Source organism: Ranitomeya imitator, chromosome 2 (assembly GCF_032444005.1).
Source record: "Ranitomeya imitator isolate aRanImi1 chromosome 2, aRanImi1.pri, whole genome shotgun sequence".
Classification (NCBI taxonomy): domain Eukaryota; kingdom Metazoa; phylum Chordata; class Amphibia; order Anura; family Dendrobatidae; genus Ranitomeya; species Ranitomeya imitator.
Genome location: NC_091283.1, coordinates 261,279,434 through 261,297,292, shown reverse-complemented (window position 1 = coordinate 261,297,292; position 17,859 = coordinate 261,279,434). Strand labels below are relative to the sequence as shown.

At 45.8% G+C, this 17,859-nt stretch overlaps 1 protein-coding gene across 1 annotated transcript; it reads right to left on the bottom strand.

Annotated features, from left to right (window-relative positions):
* Positions 1-1,202: 1,202 nt before the first annotated feature.
* Positions 1,203-16,588, bottom strand: LOC138666372 (gastrula zinc finger protein XlCGF57.1-like). Its single transcript, XM_069754600.1, has 3 exons — positions 16,534-16,588; positions 3,309-3,443; positions 1,203-2,233 (listed from the first exon to the last, which is right to left on the bottom strand). Exons 1-3 carry the CDS (start codon positions 16,586-16,588, stop codon positions 1,203-1,205), a joined length of 1,221 nt encoding a protein of 406 aa, XP_069610701.1.
* Positions 16,589-17,859: the final 1,271 nt, after the last annotated feature.

Sequence of the window (17,859 nt, the reverse complement as noted above, 5' to 3'; positions counted from 1 at the left end):
GTGGTTAGGGCCATGGTTAGAGTTGGGATTTGGGGTGTGATGGGGTTACGGTTTGAGTTAGAATAGGGGGGTTTCCACTGTTTAGGCACATCAGGGGCTCTCCTAATGCCACATGGCGTCCTATCTCAATTCCAGCCAATTTTGCATTGAAAAGTCAAACGGCGCTCCTTCCCTTCCGAGCTCTGCCGTGCGCCCAAACAGTGGTTTACCCCCATGTATGGGGTATCAGTGTACTCCGCAGAAATTGCACAACTTTTGGGGTCCAATTTCTCCTGTTACCCTTGGGAAAATTAAAAAGATTGGATCTGAAAAAAAAAATTTATGAAAAAAAGTTAAATTTTCTTTTTTTTTTTAAACATTCCAAAAATTACTGTGAAGCGCCTGAAGGGTTAATAAACTTCTTGAATGTGGTTTTGAGCACCTTGAGGGGTGCGGTTTTTAGAATGGTGTCACTTTTGGGTATTTTCTATCCTATAGACACTCAAAGTGACTTCAAATGTGATGTGGTCCCTAAAAAAAGGTGTAAAAATGAGAAATCGCTGGTTAACTTTTAACCCTTATAACTTCCTAACAAAAAGAAAATTTGGTTCCAAAATTGTGCTGATGTAAAGTAGACATGTGGGAAATGTTACTTTTCAAGTATTTTGTGTGACATATCTCTGTGATTTAAGGGCAGAAAAATTCAGTTTAAAAATTGCTAAATTTGCAAAATTTTCATCATATTTCATTTTTTTTTCATAAATAAAAACAAATCACATCGAAGAAACTTTACCACTAACATGACGTACAATATGACACAAGAAAACAATGTCAGAATCACCCGGATCCATAGAAGCGTACCGCATAAAGGGACAGTGGTCAGAATTGTAAAAATTGGCCAGGTCATTAACATGCAAACCACGCTTGGGGATTAAGGGGCTAAAAGTCTCCTGAGGAGTCACCTTTGGTGAGGACAATGAAACCCATAGAAATAAGAGGCTTGGAGAGTGTGGATACGTCACTTCGCCCTATATGCTGAAATGTGGTCTATTTGTTCTTTTCAATTAGTCACCTACTGACTAACCTTCAGAGGGTGAATTATGGGTATAGTTTTACATTTGGAATCAATAAAGTTTAGTTTCATCCTTTTATCACAAAACATGAGGAATGACAAAAGACAACCCATTTAAGAAGATCCAATTTTAGTTAAACCTGTTCCAACATTATAAACATAAAAAAGGCTTCTCCCCTATGTGATGTCTCTGATGTTTATTAACAGATGATTTCCAAGTAAAATATTTCCCACATTTTGAACAGGAATAAGGCTTCTCACCTGTGTGAGTTCTCTGGTGACTAACAAGATGACATTTCCGGTAAAACGATTTGCCACATTCTGAACAAGAAAAAGGCTTCTCCCCTGTGTGAGCTCTCTGGTGGTTAACAAGATGCGATTTCTGGTTAAAACATTTCCCACATTCTGAACAGGGAAAATGCTTCTCCCCTGTGTGAGCTCTCTGGTGGTTAATAAAATCTGATTTATGTGCAAAACATTTTCCACATTCTGTACAGGAAAAAGGCTTCTCCCCTGTGTGAGTTTTCTGGTGTTTAACAAGATGTGATTTCTGGTAAAAACATTTCCCACATTCTGAACAGGAAAAAGGCTTCTCCCCTGTGTGAGCTCTCTGGTGGTTAACAAGACGTGATTTTTGGTAAAAACATTTCCCACATTCTGAACAGGAAAACAGCTTCTCCCCTGTGTGAGCTCTCTGGTGGTGAACAAAATCTGATTTACGTACAAAACATTTCCCACATTCTGAACAGGAAAAAGGCTTTTCCCCTGTGTGAGTTTTATGGTGACTAACAAGATGTGATTTCTGGTAAAACCATTTCCCACATTCTGAACAGGAAAAAGGCTTCTCTCCAGTGTGGATTCTCTGGTGCCTAACACAAGCTGATTTAACGTTAAAACATTTCCCACATTCTGAACAGGAAAAAGGCTTCTCTTCTGTGTGAGTTATTTGGTGTGTAACAAGACTCCCTTTCTGGTTAAAACATTTCCCACATTCTGAACATGAAAAAGGCTTCTCCCCTGTGTGGATTCTCTGGTGCTTAACAAAAGCTGATTTTTTGTTAAAACATTTCCCACATTCTGAACATGAAAATGACTTCTTTGCTTTAGGAGCAGTTTGTTTTTTAATGCCTCTTTTGTGACTTTGATTTTCCTTAGTAGTCGGCAATGAATCAGAAGATGGGATCTGTTTCATAGGATCAGATGACAGATCTTTGCTGTGAATGGATGATGGTATATCTGAAGTAACAGCAATCACTTCAGTTGTATCTTGTAGGATCTCAAGATCATCAGATTTAAAAAATGAAGAAGTCACCTGTCCCTCTGATCTCCTGGTACAGTCATGTGCTAGGATAAAAAACAATTTTTTTAATAAAATATCCTTGAGTTTTATATTTTTGAACATTTCTACTTAAACTGTCCATAAAAATGGAAAGCTATGTAAAAAAAACTTTATTTACCAAGACAATGAGAGTTCACAGTCTAATAGAAAACCTTGTTGGATGAGCCAGTAGTGCGTGGTGTTCAATTGCTTGTTCATTCTGCCTCCCAAATATCAAAAAAAAAGAAACCAATCAATGTTATGTAGGCGAAAATAATACGAATTCTCATCTTAAAAAAAAACAAGTCCCCACTTAGGTCCATCATCTGTCAATAGAAAAACAGAGGTTCCCGCACTACTAGTGGCTCAAAGGCTGTTGAAAAGCAACAGAGTTTCTATAAACCTATCCAGTAAAATCCGCTCTCACTTCTGAGTCTTGCAGTGTGCTCAAACAACATTTAGGATCCCTGTATTAAGCAATATTATAGTGAGAAGAATCCACTTAATTTGCGGTGTGCGTCTCTTGGAACACAATCTGGGCACTATGTGCTGGGTAATAAAATGGCAAATGTGTAATTTTCACTCTCCATCATCCACTTAATTTCTGGAAAGTGGCTGTGGAGTCAAAATATTCACTCCTCCTACATACGTGGTCAAAATTGTTGGTACACCTCGTTTAATGACAGAATAACCCACAATGGTCACAGAAATAACTTGAATTTGACAAAAGTAATAATAAATCAAAAATCTATGAAAACATAAAAGTCAGACATTGCTTTTCAACCATGCTTCTACAGAATTCCAAAAAAATAAATAAACATCATGAAATAGGCCTGGACAGAAATGATGGCACCCTTAACTTATTATTTTGCTGCACAACCTTTTGAGGCAATCACTGCAATCAGACGATTCCTGTAACAGTCAATGGGACTTCTGCACCTCTCGACAGGTATTTTGGCCAGTCCTCAAGAGCAAACTGCTCCAGTTGTCTCGTGTTTGAAAGTTGCCTTTTCCAGACGGCATGTTTCAGCTCCTTCCAAAGATGCTCAATAGGATTTAGATCAACAAAACATCCTTAGGACAATAAACATCAAAGGATAAAAAAGTGGAGCTAGAAAAATGATTTTTATAAAAAAAAATTATTTTTATTAGATCAAACAAGCATGATAAATACATGGATAAAAATAGTAAGAATGGTTCAGAAGGAAAATATAATAAAGCGACAAGTGCAAAAAAATGTATTACATAAAAATGTGTCGTGAGTGATGTTAATCCTGATGAAGTGCATACCAAAAGTGAGGTGACGATATTAATGGAGATGTTAATACAAGTTGTTCGTATTGCACTGCAGAGGTTTGCTCTGCACAGACTAGGATGCATGTATGATCTAAAGATGCCAATCTGGTGTTAGGGCTGGCGGAATGCACCGAGTAAATATAGAGATGTTATTTGGTGCGTTCGCAGCCCGGGGTCCACCGTGCAGGAAAAGAACCTGCTGCTGGCAAACAGCGGCACAATATGGCGGTAGAAGCGAACTCTGTTGCATCACAGAGTCGCTATAAGGAAAGGACTGTGTCCTGTTAAACTCCACAGGAATACACAGTAACTGCTGAGCAGATAGCAGCTTGTGGTCACGCAGTCCAGGAGGCAAACATACAATCTCCTCACCGGAGGAGCCGGTATTCTAGTGGCTTATTTCAGCCGGGGCCCTGTAACCAAACACACAATCTCCTCACCGGAGGTGCCGGTATTCTAGTGGCTTATTTCAGCCGGGTCCCTGAATACACACAAGCGTGACCACACTGGCGCAAAACTCATGTCATGCATTGATACTAGAGCATGGCCGTGCGGCCATGCGAGCCTTATATAGCTGCAGCAAGTAAAAGACCTTTCTAGAAGGACCAATGAGAGACTGCCATACCTGAGCATGTGACCCTAGATCTCCACTGAGAGATCCCTACCCTGGGCATGCTCAGTGTGTGAAAAGCAGGAGTTAGTCCTAGCAGCTATAGGACCTTCCTACCATGTGACCCTCGATCTCCACTGAGAGATCTTACTCAGGGCATGCTCAGAATGAGAAAAGCAGGACTTAGTCGCAGAAGCGTTTGCTCGCCGCTGGCCAGCACTGACTTCAATGGCAGAAGCAGGAAAGGCAGCAGTAACTCTTTGTACAGAGTGGGACTGAGCAAGACGCTTGGACTGACGTCTCCGCTGAGCAGGCTCAACTGCGGCAGGAGAGGAATGGGAGACCGCAGCGGAGATGGCCCGAGATTCCCCCTGTGCAGAGGCGGGAACTCGACCCCTAACATTACCCCCCCTCCTAGGGCCCCCCCCCCTCCTTGGACTTCGCTACGCTCAAAGGCAGCAATGAGCTGCGGAGCCTGAATGTGCTCAGCAGGCTCTCAGGACCATAACCCTTCCAGTCCACCAAATAAAATTTTTTAGCACGTACCACCTTGCACCCCAAAATAGCATTCACCTCGTAATCGTCCGTAGACGAACCCGATGTCCCAGCAGATGACTCGGAAAACCGGGACATGTATACGGGTTTCAAGAGGGACACATGAAAGGTGTCGGTGATACCCAGGCGTGGCGGAAGGGCTAAACGATAGACCACAGGATTAACCTGTTCGAGGACCTTAAAAGGACCCAAGTAGCGAGGTGCAAACTTAGTGGACTCCACTCGCAGCCTGATGTTACGGGCGGAGAGCCACACCAAGTCGCCAGGAGCAAAGGTCGGAGCGGGGCGCCGATGTGCATCGGCGGAGGACCTCATTCTCTCCTTGGAGGCCCGAATGGCATCCTGAGTGCGGTCCCAAATATCCCGTGCCTCCACAGCCCAGTCTGCCACCCTGGAGTCGGCGGAAGACACGGGCATAGGCACAGGTACCCGCGGATGCTGACCATAGTTAAGGAGAAATGGAGTTTGTCCAGTGGAGTCGGCCACGGCATTGTTCAGCGCAAACTCTGCCCAAGATAGCAAGGATGCCCAGTCATCCTGCCTGGCTGAGACAAAATGTCGCAGATATGTGACCAAGGTCTGGTTGGCCCCCTCTACCAACCCATTCGTCTCGGGATGATATGCGGAAGAGAGATTTAACTCAATGCTGAGAAGATGACAAAGCTCTCTCCAGAACCGAGACGCAAACTGGGGACCCCGGTCACTGACAATTTTGTCCGGCATACCGTGTAGGCGGAAGATGTGTTTTATGAACAACGCTGCCAAGGCCCGTGCAGAAGGTAACCGTGGAAGCGGGACTAAATGCACCATTTTAGAAAAATGATCGGTCACAACCCAAATGATGGTACAGCCACGAGACTTGGGCAAACCCACCACAAAGTCCATCCCGACCATCTCCCAGGGCCTGTCTGCCACCGGCAAGGGATAGAGTAACCCTGCTGGCCGTTGTCGAGGAGATTTATTTTTGGCACAGGAGACACACGCCTGAATGTAATCTCTGACATCACGAACCATATGTGGCCACCAGTACGACCTCGCCAGTAGCTCAGATGTCCTTTTTGTCCCAAAGTGTCCACCCACCCTGGACGAATGAGCCCAAGAGAGAACCTCTGGTCGCAAATTAATGGGTACAAAAGTCTTGTCCGGAGGCACAGACTCTAGCGAAACCGGAGCTACGGTTCTCAGGCTCTCAGAAGGGACAATAAGCCGAGGCTCCTCTTCCTCCTCCTCAGATGACACAACAGAGCGAGAGAGGGCATCAGCACGAATGTTCTTCTCCCCAGCGAGATAATGGAGGGTGAAGTGGAACCGGGAGAAGAACAAGGACCATCTAGCCTGGCGAGAATTTAGCCGCTGGGCTGTTTGCAAATATAACAAATTTTTATGGTCCGTGAAGACTTGAAAGGGAAAGCGAGCCCCCTCCAAGAGATGTCTCCACTCCGAGAAAGCCAACTTCATCGCTAGCAACTCCCTGTCCCCGATGGAATAATTCCTCTCTGCTGGTGTGAAGGTCTTGGAGTAGAAGAAGCAAGGATGCTTCCGACCTTGAGCATCCTTTTGGAAGAGGACTGCTCCTGCACCAACGGATGAGGCATCCACCTCCATTATGAATGGCTTATCAACATCGGGACGATGTAGGATGGGAGCGCTAGCAAAACGGGACTTAATAGAAGAAAAGGCCCTGGAGACCTCTTCTGACCACAATTTTGGATTTGCTCCCTTCTTGGTGAGGGCTACCAAGGGAGCTACCAAAGTTGAGAAGTGGGGAATGAACTGGCGGCAATAATTAATGAACCCCATAAAGCGCTGCACCGCTTTAAGAGAATGGGGTTCTTGCCAGTCCATCACAGCCTGTAGTTTGGCAGGATCCATAGCCAATCCCTGGGCGGAGATGATATAGCCCAGGAAAGGTAAAGACTCCTGCTCAAACATACACTTCTCCAACTTTGCATAGAGAGAATTTGCCCGTAAGAGGTCGAAGACTCTGCCAACATCTCTCCGGTGGGAGTCAATATCTGGAGAAAAGATGGGAATATCATCCAGATAGACTACGACCGAGGTGGAAAGCATATCCCGGAAGATGTCATTGACAAAGTCTTGGAAAACGGCTGGGGCATTACAGAGCCCGAAGGGCATCACCAGATACTCATAGTGCCCATCTCTGGTGTTAAATGCCGTCTTCCATTCGTCACCCTCACGGATGCGAATCAGGTTATAAGCACCCCGCAGATCTAATTTGGTAAATACCTTAGCTCCCCTTAGCCTATCAAAAAGCTCAGAAATCAGGGGCAGCGGGTACTTATTCTTACGGTGATGGCGTTAAGACCCCTGTAATCTATGCAAGGACGTAATTCTCCATTCTTCTTCTGTACGAAGAAGAACCCTGCCCCTGCTGGTGACACTGACTTCCTAATGAACCCTCTTGCCAAATTCTCCTGGATGTATTGGGACATGGCCTCCGTCTCAGGGAGAGAGAGGGGATAGACACGTCCCCGAGGAGGTTCTGCTCCAGGCAAGAGATCTATAGGACAGTCATAGGGGCGGTGAGGCGGAAGGGTCTCCGCAGCCTTTTTGGAGAAGACGTCTGCATAGGACCAATAGTATTTGGGAAGAGAAGAGAGATTTGCGGGTATCTCAGTGGTGGAAACCTGAACGCACTCTTTCACACATCTGCCCTTACAGGATTCACTCCAACCCAATATCCTCCCAGAGGACCACTCAATATGTGGGGAGTGGAAACGGAGCCAGGGTATTCCCAGCAGAATCTCATCCATTCCCTCGGGAAGGACAAGAAGGGAAATTATCTCCTGGTGGGATGGGGACATAGCTAACGTGAAAGGGACAGTCTGGTGTGTGATCTGAGATGGAAGTGTCGACCCATTCACTACTCTAACAGTCACCGGTTTGGCGAGCATCACTAGAGGTATTGCATGGCGCAGAGCAAAAGCTGAGGAGATGAAATTCCCCTCAGCTCCAGAATCCACATAAAGCTCGACTGTTAGAGAGTAAGAGCCTAATATGATTGTCCCTTTGAAGGACAGCTTGGAGGAAAATGCCGCTGTGTCTAGTGAACCTCCTCCAAGGGTTACTGTTGTGAGTTCTGTTTTTGGGCTCCCTCTGGTGGTTACTGATGGTACTGGGTGATTTGTGTTCTGCTGTCTCTGGTGACCACCTGTTCTATTAGGATTTGGGAGTTTCCTATTTAACCGGGCTTTCTTGTCATTTCCCCGCCGGCTATCAAGGTTATCAGAGTGTTTTGCTACCTCAGCTTCTGGCTTCAGTAATCTTCAGGACAAGCTAAGTTTTTGATTTTCTTGTTCCACGTTTTGCTTTATTTTTGTCTTGTCCATCTTGCATATAATTGTTTCTTTGCTGCTGGTTGCTCTAGCGGGCTGTAATTGCTCCTCATGTTCCATGAGTTGGAACATGAGTTCAAGTAATTACAGGATGGTTTTTTGAAGGGTGTTTTGCTGACCGCGCAGTTTACTTTTGTATCCTCTGCTATCTAGTTTTAGCGGGCCTCATTTTGCTGAATCTGTTTTCATACTGTGTATGTGCCTTCCTCTCATTTCACCGTCATTATATGTGGGGGGCTGCTATTTCTGTGGGGTATTTCTCTGGAGGCAAGAGAGGTCTGTGTTTCTTCTAATAGGGGAAGTTAGATCTTCGGCTGGTGCGAGACGTCTAGGATCAACGTAGGCACGTTCCACGGCTATTGTTATTTGTGTGTTCAGGTTTAGGGTCGCGGTCAGCTCAGGTTCCATCACCCTAGAGCTCGTTGGTGCTTGTCCTTTTGTGATTCCTTGCCATTGGAATCATGACAGAATAGCCGGCCAGAAAGTTTGGGCTGAAGTAGGAGGAAAAGTAGTCTGAGGAAGTTTTTTTTTTTTTTTTTTTTTTCTCCTCTGAGGTTGCTGCCTAGCCTTAATTGCAGTCTGGCTGATTTTTTTTTTTCCTCCTCTTAATCCTTGAATGGCTCTGACCTTAGCTGTTTATCATGGACGTCCAGAGTTTAGCTTCCAGCTTGAATAATCTTGCTGCTAAGGTTCAAAATATACAAGATTTTGTTGTACATGCTCCTATGTCTGAACCTAGAATTCCTATTCCAGAGTTCTTTGCTGGAGATAGATCTAGTTTTCTGAATTTTAGGAACAATTGCAAGTTGTTCCTTTCTTTGAAATCTCGCTCTTCTGGAGACCCTGCTCAGCAGGTTAAGATTATTATATCTTTCCTGCGGGGTGACCCTCAAAATTGGGCATTTGCATTGGCACCAGGGGATCCTGCGTTGCTTAATGTGGATGCGTTTTTTCTGGCATTGGGTTTACTCTATGAGGAACCTAACCAAGAGATTCAGGCTGAAAAAGCTTTATTAGCTCTCTCTCAGGGGCAAGATGAAGCAGAAATATATTGTCAAAAATTTCAGAAATGGTCAGTGCTTACTCGGTGGAATGAGTGCGCCCTGGCTGCAAAGTTCAGAGATGGCCTTTCTGAGGCCATTAAAGATGTTATGGTGGGTTTCCCTGCGCCTACAGGTCTGAATGAGTCTATGACTATGGCTATTCAGATTGATCGGCGTTTACGGGAGCGCAAACCTGTGCACCATTTGGCGGTGTCTTCTGAACAGGCACTTGAGACAATGCAATGTGATAGAGTTCAGTCTAGAAGTGAACGGCAAAACTATAGGCGGAAAAATGGGTTGTGCTTTTATTGTGGTGATTCAGCTCATGTTATATCAGCATGCTCTAAACGCACAAAAAAGGTTGATAAGTCTGTTGCCATTAGTACGTTACAGTCTAAGTTCATTCTGTCTGTGACTCTGATTTGCTCATTATCATCCATTTCCGTCGATGCCTATGTAGATTCAGGCGCTGCCCTGAGTCTTATGGATTGGTCATTTGCCAAGCGATGTGGGTTTAGTCTTGAGCCTCTGGAAGTCCCTATTCCTTTGAAGGGAATTGACTCTACACCTTTAGCTATGAATAAACCTCAGTACTGGACACAAGTGACCATGCGTATGACTCCCGTTCATCAGGAGGTGATTCGCTTCCTGGAATTGTATAATTTACATGATGTTCTAGTACTTGGTCTGCCATGGTTATAAACTCATAATCCGGTCCTTGACGGGAAAACAATGTCTGTGTTAAGCTGGGGATGTCAGGGGGTTCATGATGATGCACCTCCGATTTCTATCGCTTCATCTACTCCTTCTGAGGTTCCTGTATTTTTGTCTGATTATCGGGATGTTTTTGAGGAGCCTAAGCTCAGTTCGCTTCCTCCTCACAGGGATTGCGATTGTGCTATAGATTTAATTCCTGGTAGTAAATTTCCTAAAGGTCGTTTGTTCAATCTGTCAGTGCCAGAGCATACTGCTATGCGGGATTATGTTAAGGAGTCCTTGGAAAAGGGACATATCCGTCCATCTTCATCCCCTTTGGGAGCAGGTTTTTTTTTCGTGGCCAAAAAAGATGGGTCCTTGAGGCCTTGTATAGATTATCGTCTTTTGAATAAGATTACCGTAAAATATCAGTATCCTTTGCCTTTGTTGACTGATTTGTTTGCTCGCATTAAGGGGGCTAAATGGTTCACTAAGATTGATCTTCGGGGTGCGTATAATCTTATACGAATAAAGCAAGGTGATGAGTGGAAAACCGCATTTAATACGCCTGAGGGCCATTTTGAGTATTTGGTAATGCCTTTCGGACTTTCTAATGCTCCTTCAGTCTTCCAGTCCTTTATGCACGATATTTTCCGTGAATATCTGGATAAATTTATGATTGTGTATTTGGATGATATTTTGGTTTTTTCTGATGACTGGGAGTCTCATGTTCAGCAGGTCAGGAAGGTGTTTCAGGTCCTGCGGGCTAATTCCTTGTTTGTAAAGGGCTCAAAGTGTCTCTTTGGAGTCCAGAAGATTTCTTTCTTGGGGTATATTTTTTCCCCTTCTACTATTGAGATGGATCCCGTCAAGGTTCAGGCTATTTGTGACTGGACGCAGCCTACATCTCTTAAGAGTCTACAGAAGTTCTTGGGCTTTGCTAATTTCTATCGTCGTTTTATAACTAATTTTTCTAGTGTTGTTAAGCCTTTGACGGATTTGACTAAGAAGGGTGCTGATGTTGCTGATTGGTCTCCTGCGGCTGTGGAGGCCTTTCAGGAACTTAAACGCCGGTTTTCTTCTGCTCCTGTGTTGCGTCAGCCTGATGTTTCGCTTCCTTTCCAAGTTGAGGTTGATGCTTCCGAGATTGGAGCGGGGGCTGTTTTGTCACAGAGAAGCTCCGATTGCTCGGTGATGAAGCCATGTGCGTTCTTTTCTAGAAAATTTTCGCCCGCTGAGCGGAATTATGATGTGGGTAATCGGGAACTTTTGGCCATGAAGTGGGCATTTGAGGAGTGGCGTCATTGGCTGGAGGGTGCTAGACATCGTGTGGTGGTCTTGACTGATCACAAAAATCTGATTTACCTTGAGTCTGCCAGGCGTCTGAATCCTAGACAGGCTCGTTGGTCACTGTTTTTCTCTCGTTTCAATTTTGTGGTTTCATACCTGCCAGGTTCAAAGAATGTGAAGGCGGATGCTCTTTCTAGGAGTTTTGTGCCTGACTCCCCTGGAAATTCTGAGCCCACTGGTATCCTTAGGGATGGGGTGATTTTGTCGGCTGTCTTCCCAGACTTGCGACGTGCTTTGCAGGAGTTTCAGGCGGGTAAACCTGATCGTTGTCCGCCTGAGAGACTGTTTGTTCCGGATAGTTGGACCAGTAGAGTCATCTCCGAGGTCCATTCTTCTGCGTTGGCAGGTCATCCTGGAATATTTGGTACTAGAGACTTGGTGGCCAGGTCTTTTTGGTGGCCTTCCTTGTCGAGGGATGTGCGTTCTTTTGTGCAGTCTTGTGAGGTTTGTGCTCGGGCTAAGCCTTGCTGTTCTCGAGCCAGTGGATTGTTGTCACCTTTGCCTATCCCGAAGAGGCCTTGGACGCACATTTCCATGGACTTTATTTCGGATCTCCCTGTCTCTCAAAAAATGTCCGTCATCTGGGTTGTGTGTGACCGCTTTTCTAAAATGGTTCATCTTGTACCCTTGCCTAAGTTGCCTTCCTCCTCTGAGTTGGTCCCTCTGTTTTTCCAGAACGTGGTTCGTTTGCATGGGATTCCGGAGAACATCGTTTCTGACAGGGGATCCCAGTTTGTGTCTAGATTTTGGCGGACGTTCTGTGCTAAGATGGGCATTGATTTGTCCTTTTCGTCTGCATTCCACCCTCAGACGAATGGCCAGACGGAGCGAACTAATCAGACCTTGGAAACTTATTTGAGGTGTTTTGTTTCTGCTGATCAGGATGACTGGGTTACCTTTTTGCCGCTGGCCGAGTTTGCCCTTAATAATCGGGCTAGTTCTGCTACCTTGGTTTCTCCTTTCTTTTGTAATTCGGGGTTTCATCCTCGTTTTTCCTCTGGTCAGGTGGAGCCTTCTGATTGTCCTAGAGTGGACATGGTGGTGGATGGGTTGCATCGGATTTGGAGTCATGTGGTGGACAATTTGAAGTTGTCCCAGGAGAAGGCTCAGCATTTTGCTAATCGCCGTCGCCGCGTGGGTCCTCGACTTCGTGTTGGGGACTTGGTGTGGTTGTCTTCTCGTTTTGTTCCTATGAAGGTCTCTTCTCCTAAGTTCAAGCCTCGGTTCATCGGTCCTTATAGGATCTTGGAAATTCTTAACCCTGTGTCGTTTCGTTTGGAACTCCCGGCATCGTTTGCTATTCATAATGTGTTCCATCAGTCGTTGTTGCGGAGGTATGAGGTACCTGTTGTTCCTTCGCTTGAGCCTCCTGCTCCGGTGCTGGTGGAGGGAGAATTGGAGTATGTTGTGGAGAAGATCTTGGATTCTCGTGTTTCCAGACGGAGACTCCAATATTTGGTCAAGTGGAAGGGTTATGGTCAGGAGGATAATTCTTGGGTGGTTGCCTCTGATGTTCATGCTGATGATTTGGTCCGCGCTTTTCATAGGGCTCATCCTGGTCGCCCTGGTGGTTCTCGTGAGGGTTCGGTGACCCCTCCTCAAGGGGGGGTACTGTTGTGAGTTCTGTTTTTGGGCTCCCTCTGGTGGTTACTGATGGTACTGGGTGATTTGTGTTCTGCTGTCTCTGGTGACCACCTGTTCTATTAGGATTTGGGAGTTTCCTATTTAACCGGGCTTTCTTGTCATTTCCCCGCCGGCTATCATGGTTATCAGAGTGTTTTGTTACCTCAGCTTCTGGCTTCAGTAATCTTCAGGACAAGCTAAGTTTTTGATTTTCTTGTTCCACGTTTTGCTTTATTTTTGTCTTGTCCATCTTGCATATAATTGTTTCTTTGCTGCTGGTTGCTCTAGCGGGCTGTAATTGCTCCTCATGTTCCATGAGTTGGAACATGAGTTCAAGTAATTACAGGATGGTTTTTTTAAGGGTTTTTTGCTGACCGCGCAGTTTACTTTTGTATCCTCTGCTATCTAGTTTTAGCGGGCCTCATTTTGCTGAATCTGTTTTCATACTGTGTATGTGCCTTCCTCTCATTTCACCGTCATTATATGTGGGGGGCTGCTATTTCTGTGGGGTATTTCTCTGGAGGCAAGAGAGGTCTGTGTTTCTTCTAATAGGGGAAGTTAGATCTTCGGCTGGTGCGAGACGTCTAGGATCAACGTAGGCACGTTCCCCGGCTATTGTTATTTGTGTGTTCAGGTTTAGGGTCGCGGTCAGCTCAGGTTCCATCACCCTAGAGCTCGTTGGTGCTTGTCCTTTTGTGATTCCTTGCCATTGGAATCATGACAGGTTACTAGACGCGATTGTTTACTCGACCGTGGACATTTATTGGCATAATGTCCTTCTTGTTGGCAATTTCTGCAAACCACGGGTACTCGAGCGGTCCGAGACTTAGGTCCCGCGCGAGAAACCTCCATGGCCTCATGGGAGTCGGACGCCTGAACGGAAGATTCCAGAGGTCTGGCGAAGGTGGGAGCCAGCCGAAACCTCTGCCTACACTGGGCCCGTTCCAACCTTCGCTCGTTAAAACGGAGGTCGATGCAGGTAGATATAGAAATAAGCTCCTCCAGTGTGGCGGGAATCTCCCTGGTGGCCAAGGCGTCCTTCACATGGTCTGCCAGTCCTCTCCAGAACACCGGAATAAGAACTTTATCCGGCCATTCCAGCTCAGAGACCAGAGTCCGGAATTGCACGGCGAACTGGCTGACCATGGACGAACCCTGTGTTGTTGCCAACAATTGGAGCGCGGTATCGTGGGTGACACGAGGTCCCAAAAAAGACCTGTTTCAGAGCGTCCAGGAAGAGAGGAGCACTCTGCGCCACACGATCATTGCGCTCCCATAGCGGCGTTGCCCACTCCAACGCCCTGCCCGACAAAAGGGATAAAATAAATCCCACTTTCGCCCATTCCGTAGGAAAACGTGCAGCCAGAAGCTCAAGATGTATGGAGCACTGACTCACGAATCCCCGACATAGCTTACTGTCACCAGCAAACTTGTCTGGAAGCGGGAGACGGGATAAAGTCGGAGCAGGGGTGGCAGAGGACAAACTGGCTGCAGCTACACTTGCAGCCTGAACAGCGACTGCGGTAACATCCACAGCTGAGGTTGTGCGCTCGAGAGCCGTCAACCTACCCTCCAGCTGCTGGATGTACCGCTGTAAACGCTGATCGTCCGCCATTTACCAGCCAGACCCTGGCGCTAGTATACTGTTAGGGCTGGCGGAATGCACCGAGTAAATATAGAGATGTTATTTGGTGCGTTCGCAGCCCGGGGTCCACCGTGCAGGAAAAGAACCTGCTGCTGGCAAACAGCGGCACAATATGGCGGTAGAAGCGAACTCTGTTGCATCACAGAGTTGCTATAAGGAAAGGACTGTGTCCTGTTAAACTCCACAGGAATACACAGTAACTGCTGAGCAGATAGCAGCTTGTGGTCACGCAGTCCAGGAGGCAAACATACAATCTCCTCACCGGAGGAGCCGGTATTCTAGTGGCTTATTTCAGCCGGGGCCCTGTAACCAAACACACAATCTCCTCACCGGAGGTGCCGGTATTCTAGTGGCTTATTTCAGCCGGGTCCCTGAATACACACAAGCGTGACCACACTGGCGCAAAACTCATGTCATGCATTGATACTAGCGCATGGCCGTGCGGCCATGCGAGCCTTATATAGCTGCAGCAAGTAAAAGACCTTCCTAGAAGGACCAATGAGAGACTGCCATACCTGAGCATGTGACCCTAGATCTCCACTGAGAGATCTTACCCTGGGCATGCTCAGTGTGTGAAAAGCAGGAGTTAGTCCTAGCAGCTATAGGACCTTCCTACCATGTGACCCTCGATCTCCACTGAGAGATCTTACTCAGGGCATGCTCAGAATGAGAAAAGCAGGACTTAGTCGCAGAAGCGTTTGCTCGCCGCTGGCCAGCACTGACTTCAATGGCAGAAGCAGGAAAGGCAGCAGTAACTCTTTGTACAGAGTGGGACTGAGCAAGACGCTTGGACTGACGTCTCCGCTGAGCAGGCTCAACTGCGGCAGGAGAGGAATGGGAGACCGCAGCGGAGATGGCCCGAGATTCCCCCTGTGCAGAGGCGGGAACTCGACCCCTAACATCTGGTAATAGGATTATAATATTGCACTTCCATCTTGATCTTCACTAATCTCCTACCTGCTATAATTTATACACTATTTATTAAAGATTTGTCATTTGTTCTTAGTGTTTACAACATTGTAGCACCTACTGTTTTAGCAAGGTGACTTACATTTTGCTGTCTAGTAATTAGCATGATCCGAATTTCAGATGCAAAGTGATCTAAAAGTAACTATTGTGAGTCCTAAAGTCCCTCTTTTCTTTCTGAACCCTTCTTACTCTTTGTATCCGTGTATTTATCATGTTTGTTGATCTAATAAAAATAAAATAAGATTTTTTTTTATAAAAACCATTCTTCTGGCTCCAGTCCTTTATCCTTTGAGGTTTATTGTCCTCAGGATGTTTTGTCGATGTCACTGTGAGTTGGCACTAACTAATAGGATTACCACGTTAACTAGGACCAAGTTGTGTATTAATATTATCAGAATACTGTTATCTTAACATTGGGGCCGCACAGAATGGACCAAGACCAGGGAAAGCTCCGGGCTAGCTAAAGCTATGGATGTGTGTAAGAAGGGGGCAGGATCTGGCACCGGCCACACTTCAATCACCAGCCAAGAGATTCTAATATAAAAATACTTTACATAAAAAAACTAAACTGCGGAGGATGAAAACAGCACTGGAAAATTATTGGGGCCAGAAAATCAGACCACGGGGACTAAGAATACAAGTTTATCCGACTTTTGATCTTGAAGATGAAAATGTAACTCAAAGGTGGATTAAGGCAGCGAATACATGCTCCTTGGAATTTATCCACATAATTATTGAAAATAACACTGCACCATTGGAGGAGTTACAGGATCTCCACAATAAGGTACAATCAGAAATGACAGCAGTATCTTTTCAAGAGACCACAACCAACATGGAGAAAGACACGGAAAGATGGGAAAAACAATAAGTCCAACAAATATCAACGTGACAGTTCAGATTTTGCCACCGGTAAGATTTTCCGCTGGCAAATAAAGAAACGCTCCATTGACAAGAACCTTTCCAGGACCTCATCAATGCAATCCATATCTTCTGTGAGTGAATGTGACGTCAAATCACTGACCCTGAAAAGGCTCCTCGAATGAGGCAATTTGGGAAAAGGAATCAGCATCTCGCATCCTCAAATAAAGATCAGCACGAGGACCATTTACAGGGAATTTATCACATCATGGATCGACAACCACACAGATGACTGTGCTGCAGAAAGGGCTAACGTTCTCCCCTTCATCTCGCCTAGATTCATTCACGATAATCAAGCATTTACATCTATTTTTTTAAAAATTGATTAAAAAAAATTGCATTATTAATCTGATCAATAGGATCTTTTTCCTACAAGGGAGGAGCAGGAGGCCCTTGTTACAGAACCCCCAGCACCAAGAATATGATAAGCAGTATATATTATGTATAATAGGTTCCATGTGAAATGCATCAGTCCACAGGCTGCATCCCTGGGCAGAGGGGACAAGATATTCTCCTTCTGACCTCCCCCACCTTTGTAATTCCCACAGTAAATATCAGCAGGCTCCGGCCCCCTGCGGCTATTGTAATGTATGTCTGGCCTGTTTTTTCTATTGGCCTGCCCTGTGTATCTGTGTTATATATTCTGTGTGCTGTGAATAAAGTGTGTTCTTTTAGACTGGAAATACGTGGTGTAGCAGTCAGCTTTTATATGCTCTCACGTAATCAAGGAATTCCAGCCAGCGTCCTTCATTCAGAATCCAGCAAAAGCAGAGTGGACCCCCTGAAACACGGGGGGTGCTGAAAGAGGTACTACAGCACAGTAGACCCTGTTACACCGGTGGCAGACAGCGGGATGTGATACCCCTTCTACAGGAGGAAAGGAATGAATGGAAGACAACTACCAGAAGTTAAAGAGGACTACACTAAAAGATCTGGTGGAAGCCCGAGGTTTAATCGCCAGCAACAAAACAAAAGCGGATTTGATAGCAGCCATCATGGAACACAACAGTGCAGCGCCCCCCAATGTGAATATGGAGGAGACTGAATACCAGAGGGAGGTAAAGAACAGACTGGCGTTCTATGGCCCAAACCCTGCAGTAGAGATCATATGAGAGGTGATGGCTGATGTGCGTACTGATCTAAAGGAAGAGATGGCCAAGCGGACCAGGATAGAGCTAACCAAGATGGAGATGGCAGAGCTGACCAAAGTGGAGCTGGCCAAGATGGAGATGGCAAAGCGGAGAGAGGAGAGTCAGCAAGCTAGGGGAGCTCTGGCCTCTGCCCAGGTACCTTCAACAGTAAGCCACAAAAAGATCCAGTATAATGCCTTCCGACAATTGGGGGAGGCAGAGGAAGACATTGATGGCTTTCTGCAGGACTTTGAGCAGCAGTGTGCCATTCATCAAGTGAAGCCGGAGGAACGGGTTCA